Raw genomic sequence first — 19,995 nt, 5'->3', positions numbered from 1 at the left:
TCGAGAGTTGAACGCTGAGGAGGCTGGCTCCTTTTTTCGGCTGCTGCTGCTGCTGCTGCTGTTGCCGAGATCTTTTGGTGATATCCAACAAATATTGTAAGTAGAATGGCCAACAAAATAACCAAAGGAAAAGAAAAAAAAAAACCAAAGCAAACAAAAAGCCGAGAGAGGAGAGAAAAACTAAACGGAACGCTGACGATGTAGACGCCGCAGCTGGCGCGATTGAATGACTCCTCGTCGTCGTCCGTTGTCGGTTGTCTGAGATACTGACTGGCTATGTGACTGGCGAGCTGGAACTCAAAAAGGCACTCGCAAAAATAGGCATTCATTCTTTTTATGAAAACCAACCATGTTTTTTAGCTTGTATTTAGCTAACCAACAGAAATTGTTTATTTTATACAGTCTTCGAGACTGCCAAGTTTAGGAAGTCAAATTTTAACGTATACCTAATATTCAAGTTAAAAGTAGAACAACTCCAAATTCTAATAATTAAAAAAAACCTGACGGTTTCAATTTATAACGTTATTAAGGCAAAATTATTGTTTCATATTTTAATTATTTAATGTACCTTAATGTCGTCTGTACCTTATTAATAATTTATCACTTTTTGAAGCATTTTTCTACAAAAAACATTTTTTTATCTAGTGTTGTTAAATGAAGGATATTTTTAAAAGAAATACTTTCGAAAATATACAAACTATATTTTTATTTCAATACAAAGAAGTAATTTTTAAATTTAAAATATAAAAACATCAGGTATTTTAGGAAACCAATAAAGATGTAGATTTTTTCCCGAGTGGATCCGAGGCTGCAGATGGAGACCTGGGACTGGACGAGGACGACACACTTACAGGCGACGACGTCGGCCAACAGCAGCATTCTCAGAAATATTGGTGTAGGTCACAGTCGCAGATAACATACAGTGCTTAGAGGAGAGGGGCGACTGGGCGGGGGTTGTGTGTGCCGCAGTCCTGGCCTCATTGTATGCAAATGTGCCACGATCACCACCCGCCCAGGCCGATTCGATGATCCTCCCGTCCGATCCTCCCCAAATCATCAACCATCGGCCAGTACTGCTCTTCATGGGTGCCAGAATCGTTTTGTGTGCAAGTTACTCGCATTCGCGTTCGCGTTTTCTGTATTTCTGTATTTCTGTTTACCCCGTTTTTTTTTATACGATTTTTTTGAGTTGTGCGATTTTTGGCATTTTTGCATTTCCTTTGTCCTAGCCAGAGATGCTTATGTAAGCGACAACGGCCGCGACGACGACTCCTGGCCGAAGTTGCAGGAGCAGCACGAGGATTGTTACATATTTCCCCTTAGCCTTTAATATTAGCCAAAAGGCCAAATCACATAAAATCAGAGTGCTAGTGGCATTAAGTTTATCGAATGTACTATACTCTTTTTTATCTATTAAATATCTTATAATGTTTTTAAAAGGCAAATTTTTGAAATTTTTTTTTATTAATAGAGAGCGTTATTAATATTTGAATTAAAAGAAACACTTATAAATAATTTATATTTTTAAGTTTGTGGACTGTTTAAATTTTATGTGATTGCAGATAATAAATGGGTCATTTATATTAATTTTATATGTATTAAAAAAACATGTTGGTTTTAAAATTGTTCACAAAACGTGTTTAATAATAAATACTATAAAACTAGTAAAAAAAAGAAGAAAATAAAGTTTTTAAAGATCATAAGAGAACAACAGAAAATCGTAGAAAAAAATATTATCACAAAACTTATTTTTTTTTTAATGGCATTAAGTGGACCCCATTTGAAAGTGTATTTAAAAAGGTAAACAACGCAAAGAAATTTATAAATAAACGTCGACGACAATGGGAATGCTGGGCACACAAAACCAAACATTTCAACAGGAACAACATGTAATTTTTGTACCGTCCGACCTCCTCGTGCCCCCAAGTCCTCCCACAATCCTGGCCATATGCAATGCCTTGGCCGGGGTCACGACACTTTTTGTGGCAGCAGCAGCATCAGCAGCAGCAGCAGCAACAGTCGCAGCAGCCACATAAACAGTCGCAGGAGCGGACAGACCGAGTCAAATAGTGGGAGAAGTATGGCAAAAAGTCCCTCCCGAAGGCCCCAGGCTTTTGGCTTATTGTCTTGGCCAAAACAGTTGGCCCGGCTGGATAGCTTGGACATTTCGCAGACCTAAAACTGAACCCGAACCCGAACCCAAACGCAGACCCAAACCCAAGCCAAAACCGAAAACCCGAGGCGACTGCCTGGCGTCAAGAGAATGCGTTGAGCTTGTTGCCTTTTGGCTTTGATTTCGCATTGTGGAACTTTTCCTAGGAAAAAAATGTTACATGAAATTAATAAATAGGCAAATAAATGTTAAACAGCTGCTGTTTTGTACGTGTTCTGTTGCACGCGCACGGTAGCCATTGTGCTGCACACAGGGTGGTGCCCACAGAGTGGTGCATTTTTGCGGTGGTTCTGCTTACTGCTCACTGCTCGCTGCTCGCTGCTGATTCTGGTGGCGATGATGTTGCCCCAGGCATTTGCATAACACCACGGCGAGCCAAAGGATACCCGAGGCCCCTTTTGCATGGGTCTTTCCCATGCCCTAACCATTTACTTCCTGCAACTCGCCACCACCTACTAAGCAGTTGCTTTCGCTCTGCCACTGCATGCCAAATCATTTTTATGCAGTTCACAGCAATTGCCATCGGAACTAATGCCCCAGCTCTTGAAAAGCCAAATATATTCCGCTCCGCCCTCACCAAGAGCTATGGATGAATACCGAAACTAAAGAAAACCAACAGAAAACGAGAAGAGTTTACCATTAGAATTTCCTAAAAGAGAAGTGAGTACCATCACAGCTACAAAACCAAAAATATCAAAGAAATTCTGGAAACCTGAACATTTTTATGACAAACGTTTAATACTTTATAAAAATTTTAATAATCATTTGGTATTTGTGTAAGTCGTTAACTCCAAACTAATGGTTAAAAAATTAAATTAAATTATTGAGGTGGATTTGGCTGACATAAATATTTATACAAAATTAATTAATATAGTTATAATTGGTTGTAATATTTTCATCGCATGGATTAAATAAATCAATTCATTTCTATTTTCTATTCGGAATGTAGCCGCACTGTAATGTTGCAAACCAACTCGGACTAAAGCCCCTAACTACACACACTTTCCATCGTTTGAATTTCAAATGTTAAGAGGCGGCATTTGGTGCTATATTAATATGTAAGCCGCACAAGAGCCGAACAGCAAACATAATAATTCGTCTATAATTTATACACAATTGTGGGTAAAATGTGTACAAGCATAATTTACACATAAACAAGGCAGAAATCCAGGCAGAAACGGCACACACTCACACACACACACTTACCAATGAATCTAAACAAGGCTTTGAAGGGGAAAAATAAGAAGCAGCAACAGAAAAACCAGCTAGAAAAGAAGAAGACCAGGTGACTGAGAAATTGATCAACGCTGTGGCGGGACATAAACTAAAAGCTTATTTAACATTAATTTCGCCACGAAAATCGCAGAGCAATTTTAAACATCAGTTACACGGTGGTTTTGCTGGGACGGGGGGGATTTTGGTTTTTCGGGGGGATTCGACGGTCCATTGGAAGCAGCAGCCAACATGCGAAGCTCCAGGTTTTTCCCTGCCCCCCACACCTGACCATCGGATTCCCGTGTAATCTAAGCTGCCATTAAACAAAATACAAGAAAAAACTTACGAAAACATATGCTACATATTACCTCTGCGGTAAAGTGAGGTGCTCGGGAATGGGGCGAGGTGACGGAAGTAAAGAAGTGAGCTGTACTATGGAACGAAATTAAATTTTTATGATAACAAATGTTACCAGAATATTAGGTTAGTTTTAGGGAATCAAAGATAAGACTTTAATGATGAATGAAAAGTAACCATTTAAATTTATAAATATTTGTACATGGAATTAAAAAATACAAAAATTAAAATAAAAACAAAAGCTATTAAGTTTTTAAAAAAATAAAAATCAAAAAGTTACAAGTGTTTCATACCAATTTTAGGTTTTATTGAATTGTGTTAACTTAATTTAAACCTTTTAAATGACAACAAACAACGCGTAGGTATTCTGTAAGACATACTATTGGTAAAATTATTGTTTTATAAAAAATAACATGGTATTGCATACACAACTACCGTGCTCAATGATTTTTGGCGAAATAAAATTATCGTTTAAATACAATTTTTTATTATCATACCCATGATAAGCAATCAAAAGCCTACAAAATATTTAGAGATATGACCCATTGTTCAACGACCTGCCGGGGCTGTTTGGAGTTTGGCAGACAGTCGGGACAGCCTTTAGTGGGAGACCCGTGCGCCGCAGAAACATCTCTCCACGCTGAGCAATTGCACCTGCCTTGGCCAGATCTGCTCCGAACCACTCTGCTCTGGTTTGGTTTTGGTTTTGGCTTCGGCTTCGGCTGGGTTTTGGGCCCGATCCAGTAGGATCGCCATGGAGGATCGCAGGCGAGCGTACTCCGGCAAGCGAGCTACAAAGATTTAGAGCGACATTAGAGCAGTCAATCCATCATGACTGAACATTACCATAAATTACACAGAAATAATTGATTATTACGAGAAGACGGAGCCGAAAGTCGGGGCCAACTTTTGCACATGCATTTTGCTCCCACCGCAGCCTCTCTATTCGCATGTGTGTGTGTGTGTTACCGTGTCCGTGTTAGCCATTACACTGGGACAGGCCTCAACTAGGTATCTTTCGATGCTCTACGCAGTTCGGCCAGCGAACCGATTTAGTTTAAATTACGCTGGGAAGATGTGCGGCGACCTGGTCAAGTCCTCCGCTCAGTGGCAAATTAGCGAACCCAGGGAAGGCTAAACTTCTCTACTCTGCACGGCAAAAAAATTTAAAGGCTCTTTTAAATATGGAGTAGAGTAATGTACTTTACATAGCTTTTAAAGAGACTCACTTTTATATGGTACTAACACATTTTATCTATATTCTTCGAGTTACATACAAATTAGTAATATTCAAATAAATATTATGATTACAATATAATTTTAAATATAATTTTCATTGTATATAAAAAATCTACCTATTAAACTTCAAATTATAAAAAAAGAAAAATTAAAAACTCACATAAAAATAAAGAATCCCTTAAAAAGTAATATACATTTTTGTTCTCGTATATCAGTAAGTTGCAGAATATGTGCACATGAAAATACATTTTTTGTCTGTGTGGTTTCAGCTCGAATTCTTTTCAGAGGCCATTAAGCACTTTGAACTCGCAGAAATCGCTGCCAATATAGTAGGTTCCCCAGAGATATTACGCCCGTTGAGTAATTGCAAATGAAAGCGCTTTCGACGGCGAAATTTAATCAAAGTAAACAAACAAATATTTGCCAATACTTCAACCGAAGTCATCTATCAGCTGAGGTACGCGAAAAAATGTTTGTTTTACCGTTTGCCAGCTTGGTATGTTCCTTTTTGGCCGCCTAGATAAATAACCAGCTATTTGCGTGATGCCTTAATGAAGTTTTGCTGAGTTTAAAAGAGTTTCAAATTTAATTGGACCGGCCTTTGAAAAAGCGATTTTTATAATAGCCTACAAATTTAGTCTCAATTATTTTTGAATATATTTCCTATTGAAAGATAGAACTAACTTATTACTAATTATAGGATTTTCCAATTATTTTAATTGGCAATGATAAATAAATTTCCCATTCAACAACAACAAAAAACCCAACCGCAACTCAGGGTTATATTGTACCTACAAAGTGAAATTTTGCAATTTATCCAAACGGAGGCTTTTTGCTTTTTGTATTGTGCCGCCATATAAATACCCACTCTATAATGAGATTCACAATCGCATGCAAAACAAACCGATGATATCTGAAAATGAAATCGGGAAAGTAAAAATAGAGATACAGATACGAGGACAATTGACGAAGCTACGGTGAAACTTTGAATGATTGCAAAACGGCGATAATAGGAGTAAAAGGAAAAGGATATTCGGTCTGTCAGTTTGTCAATCTGGGATTGCATTGACACTTGAAGTTTATTATCCTCTGACATTTCAATTCTGATTGGAAATGGTATTCGGACGAGTATGCGGATGGCTCGAAAACAAAAGCCCAGGCTTCGATGGGAATCTGCTTCCCCTGATGGCTGAAGTTGATTGATCGTTGAATTTTTATTGAGTGATTGATACCAAAGGGGAGTATAAGTGAGCCAAGCCAAAACAATAGTTTCAATTACAAAAGCTCCAACTGTAGGAGCTGGATATGTAAACCAGAGAAGTCTAAGGCACTATCTAGATGAGAAAAAAAATATTATTAGGCAATGAAATATGGAGTTTCCAAGGTGTTTGCACGCTCAGCTTCAAATCGACTTCGACTTCGACTTCAACTTTGGTTGGAGTTCAACTTTTATTCTCTCCTTCAGCTAAACAAAAAAATGCTCGCCTGCCGTTTTCTCGACTTCTTATCAAGATGCTTTCAATGTTTCGTTTAGGATTTTCATTTGTAGCATTTAGCTGCTCTATAAAAAAGGCCCAGGCGACTCCTCTTCTGGCAATGTCAGTGCTATACGGTGTGCACATAAAAATATATATATACTTGTGGACCGCTTTGGCCGACACTCGTAAATTACAATAAATTATGTTGAAACTGATTATTCCATACAATTTATGGGGCCCTTTTAAGTGGGCGTGTGCACTTTTATTTTATTGTGAATGATGATGTAAATGATGTTGGCTTCGGACCAAGTGGATGTGGATGGTTGGCTGGCATTACGTTGGAGTTGAGCCGGGGTCAAATTGTTGTCGGTGGGGGGAGACTGATGGGTTAATGAGGTTCAAGTTCTTGTTGAGCGGCCAAGTGCACGTAATGGCTCCTAAGATTTTGCCGCAGAAGAAGCTGATTTTGGTGGCCGTTTTTGTTGGGTGTTTTTTTTTTTTTTGACTGGCCAAATTTGTGAATGCACTTTTCGTTCAGGGCACTGTTGTGGGAGTGTGTTAACTGCGGCAAAAACGAGCGATGCCTAATCAAGGGCCTCAAATCAGCGACTGAGCCAACAACATACGACTTATAAAACACACACATCATTCCCATCCCCACCCCCATTATCATCATCGGCAGGAGCCGAAGGATCGGCAACAGCCTTGGCAGCGGCGTAGCAAAAAAATTTAATTAAGAAAATCAAGTCAAAGGCCCAAAAAAAAAAACTAAAAATAAAACTGCGTTGCGACAACAACCGCGAAGACGCGCTCCAGCTTTCATATCTGATTGAAAAGCCCAAAGAGCAAGGAGGAGAAACCCGCAGACACAGCCAGCCAGCCAAAAAAAAAATCGAGGGGAACAAGAAAACTGAGCTGAAAACGAGTGCAGCGAAAAATTTGATGCGATTTGGATCAGTGCGACACAATGAGGAGGCCAATGAGGCAGGGACCACCAAAAGAGGCAGGAGACACAGGGCCATGTAGCCCAGGCATCCCATTTTGTCCTGCACGCAGAAAAAACTCTAAGGACATCAACATTTATTGGCCCAGAATTTTTGATTTTAAAACTGTAAGCCATTTTGTCTTTGGAAATAAATGTTTAGCAGTGAATAAGATTTAAAGTTGTTCAAACTCTGCAAACAAACTCAAACTATCGGCTATTCTTACATAAAAATAAAAAAGGCAATGGTTAAAGTGCTAAATAAATATATAATAAGTAACAAAAAAAACAATAAAAATTCAAAAATATTTTAATCCAAATTGTTTCCTAAAAATGAATAACCAAAGTCTCAAAAACAAATCAAGGGTTGGAATGACTTATAGCAAAATTTAAAGAAACAATTACGTTCAGTGTACTCCGGCTGTTGTTTGGTTTTGTCAACGAACGGATTTCGATGATTATTCATTGGGCATGGCAGCCACAAGCCCGCACACAAGCACACTTGTCTGTGGCAAACAATTTCAGCAATTAGAATATCAAGCTATGCAGATCTTTCTCTGTTGTCTCAGCGATTCGCGGGCGATGCCAGCAATTGACATTGGCTCAGTGGAGATCAAATAGCGCTTGCACACCCAGCGAAGATCTGTGTGGCGCTTTAATGACATTTCTGGGGAACAACAGCAACAGCAGGCCGCTCCGCTCCACCCCGCCTCCTTTCGACTCCAATTTAGCCTGTGTGTGGCATGCCGAAACGAAAGACTTAGGACACAAACTTGCAAATTAAAGAACATTAATTTTCGCCCAACTCGCACAGGGCGAGATCCTGAAAGCCAAAAACCAGACCGGGAGTACCGCCATTTCGTAGCTCCTCCTGCTGATTGATTACACCGGCCAGCGGGGCACACAAAAAACCCAGTCTGCTCTACGGCCTTTTCGCCTGGGAAAAAATCATAATAATAATGATACATAATAAAAATGGAAAACTTCTAGACGCCATATAAATCAGAGCAAATATGAATTGCTGTTTGTGTCTGACTCTACTGACTGTTTATTTGTTTGTTACTCGCTTTTTGTTCTTTTCACTGCAGTGGTTGTTGTTTTCAGTTGGTGCCTGAGTACTCGAGGCTTTTGTCAATTGCTATAGTACAGTGGCTAAGAATTATACAGCATGTGAAAGATTTGGACACCCAGATTTTGATTAACGGATCTGGTTGATTCGTTTTAATCGATTTTTATATTTATAAATTTGTATATTGTTTGATGAAATTTAAACATTGTTAAAAGAAGTTTCTGTATTTTTGTATTTACTTAACTTTTTCTTAGCCCAATTTCTATATGACTCCAAAAGATAAAATAAATTGAATTGGTTTCACTGGTTCTTATTTAAACTTGTACGAAAACTAAAATGGAATGTTTAAAATTAGTATTACTTACTTTTAATCCAAAAACTAAAATTTTGTAATTTATTGAACACAACGAAAATGAATGTGGAAATTTAAAAAATGAAAGCTGTGTTTCGCAAAGGGGTCAAAAATAAAAACCTGAATATTTGACCCACTGTATTCAATTGAACTGACTGCATTCAGCATTGTTCCAAAGCCCTGCTCTTGTAATTCTGTCTGGCTCCTTGCGAGCTTTTGTGATCGCTGCTGCAGTTGCAGTTGCACTCGGAGTCGGAGCTGCATCGCTCCTCATATTGCACACGATGAGGAGAGATCCGAGACACAAGACTCGGGACCAGACCAACCGAACCAGACTCAGTTGTCGCCGTTTTGGCCCATTGTCTGTGTGGGAAAAAGCCAGCGACTCTACTGGTTCAGCAAAAAAAAAAAAGGAAAAAAAAAAGGAAAACCAAAAACACAATGTATGCTAACCGATAGTTTTCAATGCCAAATGGTTTATGCATTCGACTGCTCATGGCAATCATAAAGCGAAAATACTTTGGCCGGACAATGCCTAAACGCCGCATAAATTCGCTTTAAGCATCTCCCGGGAATCGGATAAGCATATGCGGCCAGTTTAACCCACATCTGGAGTCCGATTTCCCCCAAACTCCTTGGGCCCCATTGGTGCCAATCATTATATTTTAACAGCTTGTTTGCTCGCTTGTTTTACAAATTGAAATCGCCAACGAAAATGTTACAATAAATTTAAATAAACACAAGCATTTTGCCGACAACGGCGATTGGGGAATAGTTGGTGCTGGTGCCGTTTGTTGCGCCTGCTGACTTGACTGTCTGCCTGGTTTTATTTTACCCAGGCCAGAGCGCTGTATCCCGAACCTAATCGCTGCGTTTAATTTACTTAAATTATACTAATGATCTTGAGCTGCCCCGGGTCCCAGAGCAGAGCAGTCGCAGCCTCTCGAGGCAGTCGGAGTCATTTGTTTTGGCTCGTTTATGGGGGAAGGCGGCTCAATTGATTTGGCCAAAGCAGCCGCCAAAGAGAGCCGACAACCGGAGACCAGAGACTGGAGACCAGGAGATGTCCAAGTCCAAGTACCAAAGACCGAACCGATCCGCAATCCGCAATCCGCGATCCCCAATCCACAATTCCCAATCCACAATACCCAGCTAGTGCGAATCCGAGTGTTGCGAGTGTCGCTAGATATGGCCTGACATTTAGATGAAGTGTCTGTGAATCTGAGCCGAGTCCGCGGCCTCTCGATTTCCAGCTGCGTTGGCCCGGCCTGGCTGCTCTTTTGGCCATCTAAATGTCGTCGTGTAATTCCATTCATAAACAAAACTTTAATTTTATTGCACACGGCAAAAAAATCTATCTAATGATACATTCTATCTTAATTTCTTATTCTGATATACTATTTTTATGCTTTCATTTAAATTATTAAATAATGAAACAACCTATCATAATTTCTAGTTCCTATTAAATATTTTTATACTTTCATTTTTAATCCCTGATACTATACAAAAATAAATTAGTTGTAGTTTGGAACTAGCGATAGCTATTACAGAACTTAACATATTTATTTTTTTAAGTAGACTGTCAAAAAATCTATATAGATATTTATTCTTTCTGTGTTCTTTCAAGTTGACATAGTCTGACTATTGGACAATGTGAAGGCGTTGGCTTGGTTGGATTTGGATGCTAGTTGGTTTCTGCCGGCTGCTGCATCACAAACGATTATCATAGACCTCGAAATGGCTCAATTAGTTCTCATGGAAACCCAAAGAGTTGAACTCCTCGCGGCTTCTCACTGCAAAAGTTTATTGATTGGCATTGCATACCTGTTGAGTTGTAGTTTCTGCATAACTCTGAGTTGTTTTGCGCCGGAGAAACTTCTTGCATTTTTTTTTTGGGTTGAACACAAAATGGGCATTTTCCCCCACTCACTTTCAACATTTACTGGACATTAGAATCCGATTCCATGGGAGCTAAGTATGCCACACAAAGGCATGTGCATGCCATTGACACCCATGCGATTGTTGTTAATTAATTAAAAAAGAAACACTCATAGGCGATTGCGTTGACAAGATAAAATGGCCATGCCACACAGATTCAGGCAAAATGAAAAAAAAAAACGGCAAACACTCGACTCTAACCCGAATGCAATAAATTGTGACAAAAAAGTTGGCTTCAAAATCTATATATCGGTTGTGGCGTCAAGGTGCGACATTGACATTGGTGCCTCTGTATTTGCTTTTGTGTTTTTCTCGAATGTCTGTGTGTGGCACAAATCTAAAACAACAAAGCTGAAAAAAAATTATAACGTTATCGGTGCAACTACAATATGCATTGCATTTAAAAGTGCATAAAATGTTTATTGGAGTTGGAGTTTTTGGTTTCCACGCCACGACAAATGAACTACACTGTGCTACAAAAACCTTCTAAATTGTTGATTGTTGAAATAAATTTTATTAAACTTCTATTGCCAAGCAAAAAGAACTGTAAGTATGTACATATACATATATAAACTTATTTCTTTTTGAAATATATAAAAACTTAAAACAAAATTATGTAGCAAAAAGGGTTTTCTGTTTTAAAGCATTAGCATAACATTATATTTAGTCATAGTTGATATTTTTTATCTATATAGAACTATTATTAAAATATTTTAAATATATTCTTTTAATATTAATCTTGATTAAACCAAACTCTTCTTTTGCTGAGCAGTATTATCAGGCAGTCAGGGCCAAACTTAACCTTGCTAAAGCAGTTATTCTTGCTGTTGTACGTTGCTGGTGCCGCCAATGTTGCTGCTGTTGTTGTTGCAGCTGCAGGCAATGCCACTTGCAACAACAGCAACTATATAGAACACAGCTGTGCCAAGCGAAATAAAAAAATAAAAGAAAAAATTATAGGCAAGTATTGGTACTTGAAGGAAAAAAAAAAGTAGAAACAATTATTGCCATTAGCAAATTGGAAATATTTTTCGCTGTTGTTCGATTTCACGGTTTTTTCTCACGGCACGGGGAAAAGCCTTTCCTTTCACCAAAACAAAAAAAAAAGCATCTTTGGCCAATTGGTTTGTCAATAAGCACAATTGAAATCAGCGATCATCTACGTAATTAGCCAGCAGCGGAAAAAGAACCTCCACCGCACCGCAAGTGGTGCTAAATCTCGCGAGGGCAAGAAGAAATGTAATTTGTTTTCACACAACATAATCAACATGATAACCCCGGCCGAAAACGTCTTTAGATTGAGTCTAATGATGATAAACGCTTTTACTGTGAGGTAACTACAGACTCCTGACACCGACGCAAGACTCTCTGGACGGCAAACTGTGGACTCAGCATGGACTTGCAGGCCCACAGACACTGTGGCAGGCACCATACCACCAAAAGATACAGATACGGATGCGGATGCGGAGGGAGTACGAATGGCTGGCTGGGCCAATAATAAGTCAACATTCCAAGGCGTGTTAAGAGATGCTCGATTAAATGCCTCAATTGTGGCTCATATTGAACACCAACGGGCAACGGGCAATGGGCAATGGGCTGCACACAGTCTGAGCCAAAAGTCGACGATCCAGCCAAAACATCGACACCACACACCACCTGTCCGCAAAAACAAAAAAAAAAAAAAAGGGTAGACGGAGTGGAAGAAGCAGCGGCAGCAAATAGCACGCCCCCACCAACGGTCAACTTCAGGTTGGTGGTTCGTTTGGTGGTGCTGTCGGTGGTGCTTGCATTGTGGCCTGCCTGACTTTTAGCACTGCTGCACCGCCGACGACTGGGCGAAATCGTTTAGTGTCGTACCTAACTAAGAAAACGTATTTTCAATATCGAAATTATTATTATTAGCTGACAGCAAATCGCAGTTTTCAACTGTTGCCGGCTCATGTTGTAATAAATGGACAGGACCCAAGGTCCAGTACTCTATGTATACACTTTGTACGCTTTTCGAGTGCTAACCAAAACAAAAGGGCTTGCTACATAAGGGCAGGTTTATCGGGTCAATTGCAAAATTGGCTAAATGAGCCAAAAATATGTTCCATCGAAAAAACAATAAACAGAGTTTATAATAGGTTCTCGAGTGCAGAGATCGATTTTTGTTTAATTTAGTGTTATACAAATAGTGTACACATTGTAGTTTAATAATAAATTTGTACACATACCAAATATGAAACATTTAAAACATTGCAAGATGGAATTAAATTTTAAAAATGAATAAGTTATATATGTAGCTATCTAAAAAAATGTAATCTCTAAATTAAAAAATTCATATGCTCCAAACACATACGTTTGTAATGTTTTTTAGCCATTTATTTTTTGTGTTGATTGCCAAACAATTCTGATACATTTTTAATGTTGCAAGATGGACTTAAATTTGAAAAAAAAAAAAAAAACATATGTAGCTATTTAAAAAAAAGTAAGTCATAACATATAAAATTCGTATGCTTAAAATACGTTTGCCGATAAAAAAATAAACAATAATTGATTGCAATATATAATGAAAATGGCAAGCAACCTGTGTTCACAACAAATTACAAATTGTATGTAACAACTCACAATATTATTAACCAATAATTGCCTCGTTTGGCCAACTTTTTATTAAATTGCATACCTCTAAAGGGTATCCGCATTATCACCACGTTGCAACCCACACTGCGGCACTGGCTGCCATCAATTTCAAGCTCGTCCCTCGCTATCGGAGACTTTGGGGCCGACTTCTAAAGGTGAGAAACTGGCCATATTGCTGGCGGGTGTAAGGCTGCACCCTGCTAAGACACACACACATACACCCAAACAGTCAGTGGGGACCACAGAGCCAGGCCGGCACAATTATATGGCATTTTGCAAAAAACTTTCAATAAAAATAATCATATCCAAATGAAATTTATGCACAACTAAGCAGGTGTTTAGTGACGAGTCAAGCGGGCGGTTCAGCGTATTTGGCCAAAGGTGAAAAGTGCCGACCCATCGGACTCCCTCCGGAGTTGAATGGTGGAAATTCGTTACAGTTGTCGATTCATCAAACAAGATAATCCGGATGGGCCAACCTAAAAAGGCGAGCTGTGATAAGCAACACTGTCGATATCGAATTACCAATCTTCCAATTAACTGGCCAATAATAATGCGGCGTGGACCTTTTAATTTCCCCAATACTGCCAACTCACGTACTATCCACTGGGCCATTGCTGTTGCCTGTTGCAGGCCGGCACAATAGACACATTTTGTAAGCAACAACGGGGGGCTAATCAACTTCAAACGAGAACAATTGCGCCGAGTTGGGTTTTTGACAGGATCGATGGGAATTGCAAGTGGTTGGTAAGTTGGCAGGGGGCAGTAGTAAGAAAACAAGCTGGAAAATGATTAAATCCAATGCTGGCAACTCATAAAAACAAACAGTGTTTTGATCGCCTTACTGATATCATTGCGAAAAATTCTGGTTCGATCGGGCTGGGTAAAAAAGGTAAATTGCTATAACAAAACGAACAAATTATTTTTACCAATGCACAAAGTCTATGCAACTGCATTATGCAATGTTATTCAATATTTTATTCAAACACAAACCTTATTATAGGTAAAAAATTAAGTTTAACTAGCAGCACAAAATAAATTATGGAATGAGCCAAAGAAACAACATTAAGCCATGAGAAAAAAACAGACAGTTTATTATATTGGTGTAATACTTCACGCGTTTAAGCCATAAATAAAATTCACTTGAACCCCTTATCGAATCTGGTTTCAAATTGCGTGTCAAAACGGATTGGCTTAATCCAAATGTACCTCAAAAATGCTTATTCCATTTGAAAAGTGGCAGTTGAACTGTACAGGAGCCAAAAGTCAAGATAGTAAAAAAAGCTATGAATATTAAAAGTATTATAAATATTAAAAAAAAATATTAGATTTCCTAAGCATAAAGCTTAGTTCACTTGGAAATAATGAGGATACTTTTTAAATAGTAATTTTTTTACTAGCTAATCAAAGGGGAAAGAGAACAACAGTGGATTTCTGGATCAAAGCGAGACACAAGTCCTTTAAATGAAAATAGAAAAAACTGAACGACTACCGAGAAACCAATTCCATCGATGCAAAATGATTGAATTCAATATGGGGCTGGCACTTAACATCCATCAAAACACTAAACGAGGAGTATTTAGAACGGCGGCAACCAGTTGTTGACATATAAGCAGCAGCAACATAAGTTGCAGCAGCGACAGCGGCTGAAAAAGAAGAAAGGAACTTTTGCCGCCACACCAAAGCACCAAAGTCCGGTGTTTCTCGAGGAGAGCGGCTACTACACAGAAATCCCAATACCGGTGGACCTAACAAGCAGCAGAAGCGGCCCAGAATTATGTAACAACCGCACTGGCAGTGGCCTGCAAATTTGCAAGTCAAGAGTCACTGGAGATGTCACTCTGCGCGGATGGACAACTCGGCGGACAGCTGAGCAAAGCGGCCGCCGCCTGGACTTCTAGGTTGTTCGGTTGTTTGGCTGTTTGGTTGTTTGGTTGTTGAACTTAATCCCAGCATGATGGTGCAACATTCGTCGAGTGTCCGTTGTCCTGGCAAGGTTGTTATGGACGCGCACACACACACATCGCTTGTTTGTTTGTTATGGCAAACATAGGCGATTCGGGGTGGTGGATTAAACAAAACAGCGAACCGCTATCCCATCAACACTTATCCTCCACCGAACCACCGAAGATGATCTCGCGTCGCGACAAATTGCTTCAGCAGCCGTGGGAGCAACTGCGGTACGCCCAGCACCGCGAGAAGGTCATGTCCGCCCGCCCTGCCATCGACACCCACTCGCCGCGCTCCCACCAGCATGTGCAGCGCAAGTGGAAAAAGCAGCAGGTCGAGCGGGAGCGCCAGCAGCAGATTGAGCGGGAGAACCTAAGACTCCTCCAGAAACTGGGTGACATCATGCGCACCAAGCGCATCAACAACCTCTGGCTGGAGCCAAGGCCCAAGTGAGTAAACCTAATATTCCGGATTTCAAATAATGCCCGGGTTAAAGCCCAATCTAAACGAATTAATTTCAAATTCCATTAATTCCATATATAAAAATTAAAAAATTATCAGCAATAGTTAAAGAAAAAATTATTCAAAAACTATACTTCTGTTATATTATTTAAGCTTGGCAATTAATTAATACACAAAAAAACAATCTCAAAATGTTTCCTGTTTTGTTCACCCTAGCAACTTATAAATCGGAAATAACTTGTATGACTAGCTTCTAATTTCTTTTCTGAAACTTTTAACACTTTCCTTTTTTTTTGTGTTTTAGCTTACCAGAGTTATATTGCTTACTTTTTTGGATGTCATGTTATCTTTCGTAGCTGGAATTCTCTTTCAGTTTTAAAATGTATATTAAAATATATCGACCCAACTCCTAAATACTATAAACCACAGTGAAGTTTTAATCTTAAGTCTACTCACATTCAATTTATTCCTCTTCTGCATTTCAGTTTCCTTAACCGCGAGAAACTCTTTCCCACCCGTCCGTACTCCAGCCTCCCGGAAATAGTCACCATTTACGGAAAACAACCGCCGGGTCCGCTCATCTACGGCATGCTGCCCAAGCCAACTGTCGTGGGTCGGTGTCCCACCTGCAGCGGCAATCCGGAGCGCACCGAGGTGGCCATTCCCGAGCAGCGCACTCCTTGGGCGCCGGAGAGGAAGTCCTGGAACCGGAAGACCCAGGAGCAAGTGAAGCAGCAGCGCTGCTACCACTGCGGATTCGTTAAGACCAGCGAGCGAAAGTTCTTCGAGGAATTCTCCTACTCTTACTCCTACGACGAATGATGAAGCTCGTGGATTGTGGGTCAAATAAAAATAAATTCAAGTTTATTCATCATGCCTTTGGTATATTCGGTGGCAAAGTGGCGAAGGTGAGGAAGCCCGTGTGACCGGGCAGCGTTTGGGGATTACTCGAGGTCAAATACTTTTTCACCTCCTTGGGCGCTTTGCTTTCCTCTCCATTGGCTGCCGTCGTCGTCTCATCGGATTTGGGTAATTTCAGGAACTCCAGATCGATGACGGGCAGCGTGCGCGTTTTGACCACGTTCTCCTGCTGCAGCACCTCCAAGGAGACAATCTCGTTGAAGCCCAGTTTGGTCAGCTCATGGATGCAGCGTTGCGACTGCTCAATGCAGGGCGAGAATGAACAAAAGCGACCACCTGCAGAAAAAGAGAAGGTGTAATCAGGTTTACACTTTGGAATGGATTTATTTAAATATAATATATCATTTTATATAAAACCTCTAGAAATAACTGATTTTTCCTTGTTTCTCCTCAGTATTAACTGTGTAAAGTTTTTTCATGTTTTTTGTAAAAATTATACAATTTATACCATGATTTTTAAGGTGTTCCAAATATGGACCTACCCACTCAGCTTTCCCTTACTTTTTTGGTATTCGATTTGCATGCATTTTTTCATTTGAGGTTCCAATACAGTAGTTCCCTAGGTCCGGTGCAAGCCTGCTGAACAATTGAAGTTTCCATCCGCCTAATGACAAACTCGCCCGGTCAGCCTGCCTTGGCCGCATCAAGTGTCAAAAGCGGGCTCATTCAATGTCAAACACGGTGAAATGGCAGCCCGACTGACTAGCTGACTGGATCCTTGGCTTACCGGATGGATAACTGACTGACTGACCGACAGTGTTGAGATATACATAGGTAGTTTATTTGTACCTGTTGTCTTAACTAGGTACATTCAAAGCTCTTTGAATTATTTCTGAATATCTGTCTAAGCTAGGAACATGTTTTGAGAAAACAGAAATAGAAAAACGGCTTAAAACATGTCTTTTACTTACCATTGTAAAACGTATACTAGAATATTAACCACTTATCATTAATATATTATAAATCTACTGTACAATAACGAGATTTTTTAGAAACATTAAGACTGTAAGATTTTATCTTAATAATATGCACATACTAACATTTTCTTTAACTAAAAAATATATATATAAATAATTCGGAAAGCCTTTTCTTCGCACATTTCCTATAATTTTCGTCTGCAACTTGTACCTAAGCCACGTAATTTATAAATGTACTCTTGGCATCACTACTAACCCAACATATACGCTTGATTGCCGGATTGCCCGCAAAAGGGCGCTGACAACTAGTTGTCAACGCGATGTTGGCCACTCACCGGACAGTTTCAACGCCTTAAAGGCGTGCGGCACTGCGAGATCGGGTGCGGGCAGATCCAAGAAGACCGCATCGGCCTTTCCATCCAGTTCCCCGCCGAATCCCAGATTGCACACATCCCGGTGATAGACGGTGACGAAGTCGGCGATTCCATGACGCCGGAACTCGTCGCGTGCCTGATCCGCTCGAGCATCGTGAAAGTCGAAGGTGTGCAGGTGTCCAGTGGGTTTCAGCGCTCTCAGAAAGTAGTGCGATAGCGATCCTGATCCTGTGCCCGATTCAATGACCACCGCACCCGGTCGTACCTCCAGTTGATGGATAATCATGCTAATATCGGGGGTATAAATAATCTGCGTGCGATGTGGCAGTGTTTGGGTCCACAACTCTGGCGTGGGCTGGAGGACATGGGCCCAACCCTTGGAGAGCTCCACGCGACTGCCGTACTCTACGCCTATAATATCTAGAAAAGGGATTTTAATCAGGAAATTCAAATAACCCAAGAGCAGTAACTCACTTTCCACTTTCAGCGAGCCATAATTGGTCTGAAAAATATGGGGAATAGTTTCGCCCTTTTTGTTCACTATCTCCGGCACCGCTTCAATGGCATGCATCGAACTGACGCTCAAATACAATATCACCACATCGCCCTTTTCTATGTGGCTCTTCGGTTTCAGAAAACTCATATTTTCAGCTAAAAACAAACGAAACTCCCGATTATTTACAAAATAAGCGCGTGTTTAAGGAATGGAAGTTTGATACAATCAACAGGCTATCGATATTCCTTCAGTGTTGTAAAATGTGTTTATGCTGAGGAAGAACTCTACTGCAGTGCATTCACACTTGGACGCATTAACAATTAAATTGTAATGTAAATATATTTAAAGCCCAATATCTTGGCCACAGCATTTATGCTATGGCATAAAAATAATTTCTAATAGTGAATATAATATCTTCATAATATATATTTAAACATACAGATTTAAGGGAACGAATCGCATAAGCTTTTTTAAACTTTAGCGAAACAGGACCTAGTGTGAATTGAGTATCACAGAAAAAATATCGTATCGCAAAACATTAATACAACATTGCCATCGCTACTTGGCTCTTCTTCTTTTCCCTCTTTTGATTTTTACGAAGTACGTAAACTTAATTTTTAATTTCTTAAATCCGCAGACATCTCGCCAGCGAACGCAGCAAAGCGTTTTATTGGCGTAGAAAATGCGGCAGAAATATGCCAACTATGTGTTCACAACCACTTATGCGAACTTTTTTTGATCTCTTTCATGTAAATTGTTTTGGGAATTGTGCATTTTTTCGGGCGATAAATTAGCAGCCTAAAATGGTGCAGCGCCTGACTTTGAGGCGACGTCTGTCGTACAACACTCGCTCCAACAAGAGGCGCATGTAAGACGTGCAATCATAGTAGATCTCTTATGTTACTAAGGTTTCCCCATTTGTTTACAGTGTTCGCACTCCCGGCGGCCGCTTGGTGTACCAGTACGTGAAGAAGAACCCCACCGTTCCGCGTTGTGGTCAGTGCAAGGAGAAGCTCCACGGGATCACGCCCTCGAGGCCCAGCGAGCGCCCCAGGATGTCCAAGCGTTTGAAGACCGTTTCCAGGACCTATGGAGGAGTCCTGTGCCACTGCTGCCTGCGCGAAAGGATCGTCCGTGCTTTCCTCATCGAGGAGCAGAAGATTGTCAAGGCGCTGAAGACCCAGCGGGAAGCTTTGGTGAAGCCCGTCAAGAAGGTGGTGGAGAAGAAGAAGCCGGTCAAGCCTGTGGCCAAGAAAACGGCGGGAAAGACCGCCGGAAAGCCGGGCGCCAAGGTCGCCGGCAAGAAGCCCGCCTCCAAGGGAGCCATCAAGCCCAGGAAGTAAACCCAAAACCTGACATTGTAAGCCGAGGGATTCGATTGAAGCTCTGATATTGTAAAGCTTTTTGTAATAAAGAAACTACAAACTAAAGATGATTTCGCAATTTTACT

At 40.2% G+C, this 19,995-nt stretch overlaps 3 protein-coding genes across 3 annotated transcripts; 2 read left to right on the top strand and 1 right to left on the bottom strand.

The window, feature by feature from the left end:
- The first annotated feature begins 15,042 nt into the window (after positions 1-15,042).
- Positions 15,043-16,704, top strand: LOC128252572 (uncharacterized). The gene is made up of 2 exons (XM_052980365.1): positions 15,043-15,824; positions 16,323-16,704. The coding sequence occupies exons 1-2, from the start codon at positions 15,466-15,468 to the stop codon at positions 16,657-16,659; spliced, it is 696 nt and encodes a 231-aa protein (XP_052836325.1). The 5' UTR covers positions 15,043-15,465; the 3' UTR covers positions 16,660-16,704.
- Positions 16,673-18,781, bottom strand: LOC128252569 (tRNA (adenine(58)-N(1))-methyltransferase catalytic subunit TRMT61A). Its single transcript, XM_052980362.1, has 3 exons — positions 18,524-18,781; positions 18,011-18,469; positions 16,673-17,034 (listed from the first exon to the last, which is right to left on the bottom strand). Exons 1-3 carry the CDS (start codon positions 18,690-18,692, stop codon positions 16,709-16,711), a joined length of 954 nt encoding a protein of 317 aa, XP_052836322.1. The 5' UTR covers positions 18,693-18,781; the 3' UTR covers positions 16,673-16,708.
- Positions 18,782-19,166: 385 nt separating this feature from the next.
- On the top strand, positions 19,167-19,975 carry LOC128252575 (60S ribosomal protein L34). Its single transcript, XM_052980369.1, has 2 exons — positions 19,167-19,413; positions 19,474-19,975. The coding sequence occupies exons 1-2, from the start codon at positions 19,349-19,351 to the stop codon at positions 19,886-19,888; spliced, it is 480 nt and encodes a 159-aa protein (XP_052836329.1). The 5' UTR covers positions 19,167-19,348; the 3' UTR covers positions 19,889-19,975.
- Positions 19,976-19,995: the final 20 nt, after the last annotated feature.

The sequence above is a fragment of the Drosophila gunungcola genome, chromosome 3R (assembly GCF_025200985.1).
Source record: "Drosophila gunungcola strain Sukarami chromosome 3R, Dgunungcola_SK_2, whole genome shotgun sequence".
NCBI lineage: Eukaryota > Metazoa > Arthropoda > Insecta > Diptera > Drosophilidae > Drosophila > Drosophila gunungcola.
The sequence above is the reverse complement of the archived record's forward strand: the minus strand, read 5'-3'. Positions and strand labels throughout refer to the sequence as shown.